The sequence below is a fragment of the Corvus hawaiiensis genome, chromosome 10, assembly GCF_020740725.1.
Source record: "Corvus hawaiiensis isolate bCorHaw1 chromosome 10, bCorHaw1.pri.cur, whole genome shotgun sequence".
In the NCBI taxonomy this organism is placed as follows: domain Eukaryota; kingdom Metazoa; phylum Chordata; class Aves; order Passeriformes; family Corvidae; genus Corvus; species Corvus hawaiiensis.
In genome coordinates, this window is record NC_063222.1 from 27,365,111 (window position 1) to 27,371,110 (window position 6,000).

The 6,000-nt window shown below is 52.4% G+C and overlaps 1 protein-coding gene across 6 annotated transcripts in view; it reads left to right on the forward strand.

Moving 5' to 3' along the window:
• Positions 1-5,137, forward strand: part of VEPH1 (ventricular zone expressed PH domain containing 1) — a 61,953-nt gene extending 56,816 nt beyond the window's left edge. For 5 of the 6 annotated variants that reach the window (XM_048314317.1, XM_048314316.1, XM_048314318.1 and 2 more), the window contains 2 exons: positions 2,862-2,998; positions 3,372-5,137. In XM_048314317.1, the coding sequence (XP_048170274.1) occupies positions 2,862-2,998; positions 3,372-3,608 (374 nt within the window). In that variant the 3' untranslated portion in view covers positions 3,609-5,137. The remainder of the gene's footprint in view (positions 1-2,861; positions 2,999-3,371) is intronic. The other variant, XM_048314322.1, reaches the window with a different exon arrangement.
• Positions 5,138-6,000: the final 863 nt, after the last annotated feature.

A 6,000-nucleotide genomic window follows, 5' to 3' on the forward strand; every position in this document is an offset into this window, starting at 1 on the left:
AGCAGTGCCGATTATCCAGGGAAATGAAGAAGCCCAGCTCTAATGCTCACTGGAAGATCATAAAAGGTGGCATCCAGCGATGTTTTCTTTCCAGGTTTTCAGCAAAACCCAATGTGGTGATTAATGGAAGAGAGTGAATCCATATTCCCCGAGGTTAATTGCATTTATCTGCCACACATTCCATTCTTTCACGTTCATAGGAGTTTATTATCACTGAGATCATTCACGAATTCTTGTGGAGGATTTTATGTTTCATCAAATGCAAGATTTAAAGCTTTGGGTTTTATCTGCCTCAAGTTCATCTTGGAAGAGTTTGGAGGGTTTTCAACTTTTTATTCAGTACCCAACCTACTTAGAGCTGGATGTGTTGTAGTTCTGCAAAGAAAGCAAGATGGAAAATAGAAAATTCCAACAGACACATCAACGGGAACTACTCAGGGTTAAGCTGGAGTTAGTGTGTCTATATTGAGATGATTTAAGAAAAAATGAGTATTTCAAGACCTTTGGGTATTTCATGACCTTTTCAAACTGAAAGAGGAGATATTTAGATGGGATATTTGGACAGGAATTGCTCCCCGTGAGGGTGGGGAGGGGCTGAGATGGAATTCCCAGAGCAGCTGGGGCTGCCCCTGGATCCCTGGCAGTGCTCAAGGCCAGGCTGGACATTGGGGCTTGGAGCAGCCTGGGACAGTGGAAGGTGTCCCTGCCATGGCAGGGGTGGCACTGGGTGGGCTTTGAGGTCCCTCCAACCCAAAGCATTCCAGGATTCGATATTACAGTAAATAACTTTTGATGATTAAGGAGATCACCCAGGAGACAGAGCCAGGCCCTTGTCAGCACTGTGGGTGAGACACAAACTGGAGCAGGAGAGGTTCCCGTTCCCTACAAGGGAGAGCTTTCCCACCATCAGGATATCCAGCACTGGAACAGCTTGTCCAGAGATGATGTGGAGATTTTTCAAGTCCCACATGGATAAATCCATGAGCAACCCAGTCTGATCCCGTGGGTGACCTTGCTTGGAGCAGGAGCCTGGAGGAGACACCCCTCAAGCTCTCTTCCAGCTGAGTTATTCTGGGATTCTGTGAAGTCAACCGCAAGGAAAACAAGCAGAAGGACTTAGAAAAATATTGGAAAAGAGCTCCATTCTTATCTTGCATGAATATCTCTCTCCTAATCAGCCCCTCAGACATGCTGGCATCGGATTCATTACAGCCGCTCTGGAAGCTGCCATCAGAACTCCCCACAGGCTTCTTAGTGGATACCCAGGAGAAGTCCTCTCATAGCACTGCCTAAAGCCACTGGCTCCTTAAAGAGAGATCAACATTTCTTAGCAAATCCTGGGTTTGAAAGATGTTGGCCATAAAAATTCACTTTAGGCCAAAATTGCACATTCACTTCCTTTCTCATGTTGTGCCCCTGACCACAAACTATCTCAGTATCATCTGGCCCCTGAGCCTTTTGTGCTTTACCCCTCTTAGTTTGGTTAAAGCCTGTTCCTACTGCTCTGGAGTGGGATTGAGGATGTTCCTGTGGGACCAGGAGCCAGGCAGAGAACAGTATTTAACAAAATTGCAAAGTTTTTAGTAAGGGGGACACTAAAACGTGGCTCTGTCCCACTAAGGAGCATGTGGGGAGAGGGTGCAGCCCCAAGCCAGCTTCCTGGTGAATTTGTCCCCTTTTGCAGTGACAACATTCATACAGGGAGAAAGCAACCCTCTGCTTTACTCTGTCCCATGCCAGGTTGGGTGCTGTGACCCAGCACATCGGTGCTGGCTCAAAAATGTGCAGAACAGTTGTGGGGTCAGGGCTGAAGTGGCTGCGTGGAGCAGAGCACGGCCTGCTCCTGTCGTGGAAATCCCAGCTGCAGCTCCCCCCCGGCGCTGAGGCTTTGCCAACCCCCTTTTCATTCATCCATCTCCTTCCAAACGCTCCCTATCTGCAGAGACAGGAATATTTACGGTCTTTCCTGAGGAAATTGCACAAGTCCACGCTGCACCCCCCGCCCACCCCGCTGCCAAGGAAAACAACGCCGGGGGAAGGACACATCCTTCATCTACAGCTGATGCCTTGTGCTGGCCTTGGTTTGCCCTCTTCCAGACAGGAGGTGGGTGCCCAAAAAGCCATAAAGCCTTTGGCACTCCCTTGGGTGGCACTTGGGCACCCCGCTCACCTCCATCCTCACCGGCCTTTGGGCCCAGGAGCTGCAGACGGCTTTGAAGGAAAAGCAGGGCTGGATGGACGTGGAGGCTGAGGGACAGGAGAGTGGCCAGCCAGGGATGACTGCCCCTCTGACACATGCTGGGATGGGCTCCAGGGCAAATATCCCATCCAAAAACATCTGTTCTCAGGTTGCCTATGCCTTGCACTGCCCTCCAGTCTGTCTGGTCCTTTGCGACCTGGCTGTCGGTGTGAAGATAGAAGAGAAAGGAAAAAGAGACCACTAGGAGATGTCAGGGCTTAAACTGCCAGAGGGCAGGGTTAGATGGGACACTGGGAAGGAATTGTTCCCTGGGAGGGTGGGCAGGCCCTGGCACAGGGTGCCCAGAGCAGCTGGGGCTGCCCCTGGATCCCTGGCAGTGCCCAAGGCCAGAAATGGTTATCACAGGGCTGAGGAACAACTGGGAGGTGTAGTGGTGGGGAGAAGTTTGGGATGGCTGAGGGAAAAGAGATGGAAGAGGGAGCTGTCAGCTCCATCTGCTTGGCCTCCCCAGCAGGACATGGTTGAGGGCTGAGCTGTCTTTGTGACGTGAGAGCTGAGGAAAGTGAGGAAGGCAGAACAGCCTTCCTGCAGCACAGCTCAAGCCTCTGGCTGGGGCAAAGGGAGGGCAGGACTGACCCTGGCCGTGTGTTCCCCTCCGCAGTTATGAACCAGGACGGGCAGCCCCTGATGGAGGGCAAGCTGAAGGAGAAGCAGGTCCGCTGGAAGTTTATCAAGAGGTGGAAAACGCGCTACTTCACCCTGGCTGGCAACCAGCTGCTGTTCCGGAAGGGCAAATCCGTGAGTCACAGCCCACCAGCTGCACTGCTCCCTTTCCCTGCTCCCCAACACCACTCCCAGAGGCTTTTACCCCCCAGTTTTGCCCGTGGTAATTCTTCCACTCGCAAAGTGCATGGCAGGGGAGAGCAAGGGACATGACAGCCACAGCCAACGTGCTGCACAGGAGCTGTCACTGCTGCGTCCTCAACTTTCAGAGGGCTTAAAGCCCATCTCATTCCATCCCCTAGCCATGGCAGGGACACCTTCCACTATCCCAGGTTGTTCCAAGCCCCCTCCAAGCTGGCCTGGGACACTCCCAAGAGCCCTCAGCTGTTTGCTGGCTGGTGGGTGACTCCTGCCCCAGGTGAACTCTGCTCTGTCCCCTGTGTTCCAGAAGGACGACCCCGACGAGTGCCCCATTGAGCTGAGCAAAGTGCAGAGCGTCAAAGTGGTGGCAAAGAAGCGGCGGGACCGGAGCTTGCCCCGGGCCTTCGAGATCTTCACGGACAGCAGGAGCTACGTGTTCAAAGCCAAGGACGAGAAGAACGCCGAGGAGTGGCTGCAGTGCCTCAACGTGGCCGTGGCACAGGCCCGCGAGCGCCAGAGCCACGAGGCCACCACCTACCTGTAACCACCACCTGCCTGTAACCACCTACCTGTAACCAACACCTGCCTGTAACCAACACCTACCTGTAACCACCACCTACCTGTACCCACCTACCTGTAACCAACACCTGCCTGTAACCACCACCTACCTGTAACCAACACCTACCTGTAACCAACACCTACCTGTAACCACCACCTACCTGTACCCACCTACCTGTAACCAACACCTGCCTGTAACCAACACCTACCTGTAACCACCACCTACCTGTACCCACCTACCTGTACCCACCTACCTGTAACCAACACCTGCCTGTAACCACCACCTACCTGTAACCACCACCTACCTGTACCCACCTACCTGTAACCAACACCTGTAACCAACACCTGTCTGTACCCACCTACCTGTAACCAACACCTGCCTGTAACCAACACCTGCCTGTAACCACCTACCTGTAACCACCACCTACCTGTAACCACCACCTACCTGTAACCACCTACCTGTAACCAACACCTGCCTGTAACCACCACCTACCTGTAACCACCTACCTGTAACCACCACCTACCTGTAACCACCACCTACCTGTAACCACCTACCTGTAACCAACACCTGCCTGTAACCAACACCTACCTGTAACCACCTACCTGTAACCACCACCTACCTGTACCCACCTACCTGTAACCAACACCTGTAACCAACACCTGTCTGTACCCACCACCTGCCTGCAGCCCTGGGGCCACCAAACCACACCTGCGTGGCACCGCGGGATGGCCACAAGGCCACCCCCAGACCCTGTGGCCCCAGGAGCTGTGGGACAGCCACAGGGAGCAGGGAGAGCTGCCTGCAGAGCCAGAGGGCCGGCAGGGCAAGGACGCCTCCGGGGAGCCAGTGCCACCGGGAGCGTGCCCTGGCACGGGGACACTGCCCGGTGCAGGAGCAGCTGCCACATTCCTGGCAGAAATCCAGGGGTTTTTCTTCAGCCTGGTGGCCTGAGAGCCAGGGAACGTGGTTAGACAGCCAACTCCTCGGCCTGAGGTGCACCAGGTCTCTGACACTGCCAAGAGAATTCCAGGAATGAGGACTTTCTGCTTTCCTCAAACACTTGGATGTAAAAAGTTAATTTTCCTTATTTAATCCCAGTGGACTTTATCATTTTATTGTTTCTATGTGTCCATGCTGCTGCTTTCAGGTTTAAATTGGGCAATTTGAAAGATTTTTGTACAGCTGGAAAATAATTTTAAATATTTAACTGGTTTGATTTCCCCTCTTTTTCCTGCTTTTGCTCTACTTTGTAACTGAATGTAATTTTTAGATTTTCCTTTTCTTTTTTCTCTTCTCCATTCTGTAACTTTTCAAAATTTCTGCAAATCTGGAAAATTCCCAGTTTGTTTGATTTTCTTTGTTACTTTCAAATGATTCCAAAGTGGAGGAAGCGCTGTAGAAGAGACTGAAAGGAAAACAGGGGGGGAAAAAGGAAGGAGAGGTCTGCAAGCAAAGAAATGAGCTCAGAGATCACTCAAGGCTGAGTAGAAATAAAATCAAAATTTTCCAACCTAGCAAAATGTATCTTTGGCAAAACATGGTTGTGGGAAATGTGGAAAAATGAGGAAAAAATGCTTTTTTCCGTACCTTCCACTGAGTGGGTGCAGGTTTGGAGCAGGGATGCTCCTGGCCTTGCCCCAGTCTGCCTGTGGAGTGTGTGAGGAGGAGGATGGGCCTGAGGCTGGAAAAGGTGTGGAGGGAGTGGGATCTGAGGGATCCACCAGGGTGGTTCGGTTCTTGCTCCCTTGGTGAGGTTGCTCTGCAGGTTTATGGCTCAAAGCTGGGAATCTTGTCCCATGAAATGCAAATGTTTGTCCTTGGAGTCAGATCCCTTACAAGCTCTGAGTGTTCCTGGTGTTTGTCTCTGCGGCTGCCAGAGCTCTGTAATTTGTTATCCTGACAGGTAAGATGCCAATGTTTGGGAATGAGCATTTACCCAAATTAGAATGAGGCAAAATGAGTTCCTGGCAGCACGGGAGTGCCCGAGCTCTGCTGCCAGGTCAGGGCCCAGGGCTGCCCGGGCCTCACAGGAGCTGGCAGCTCCACAGAGGGGGTTCTCAACCTGATCCATCCAAACACCCTCAAACCTTCTGGGGAGAAACACCCTGGACCTTGGAGCTGTGCCAGCGCAAGGAATTGCCACGGACAGGGAAAGGGAAATCAGGCTGAACTTTAAAGGCTGTTTGCTTCCTCTGTGTCTCCCTTTCTGGCTGCCTGCACTCCTGGGGATCTCTGTGTTCCCCTGCTTGGTTTTTTCCCATAATTTTTAATCATTTCCCATTGTGGTGGCCCCAGGGGACAGTGTTGCTCCAGGGGACTTGCAGGAAGACGCTGAGGCCACCCGTGGGCTCAGCACAGGGAGTGTGGGGTGGGTAGT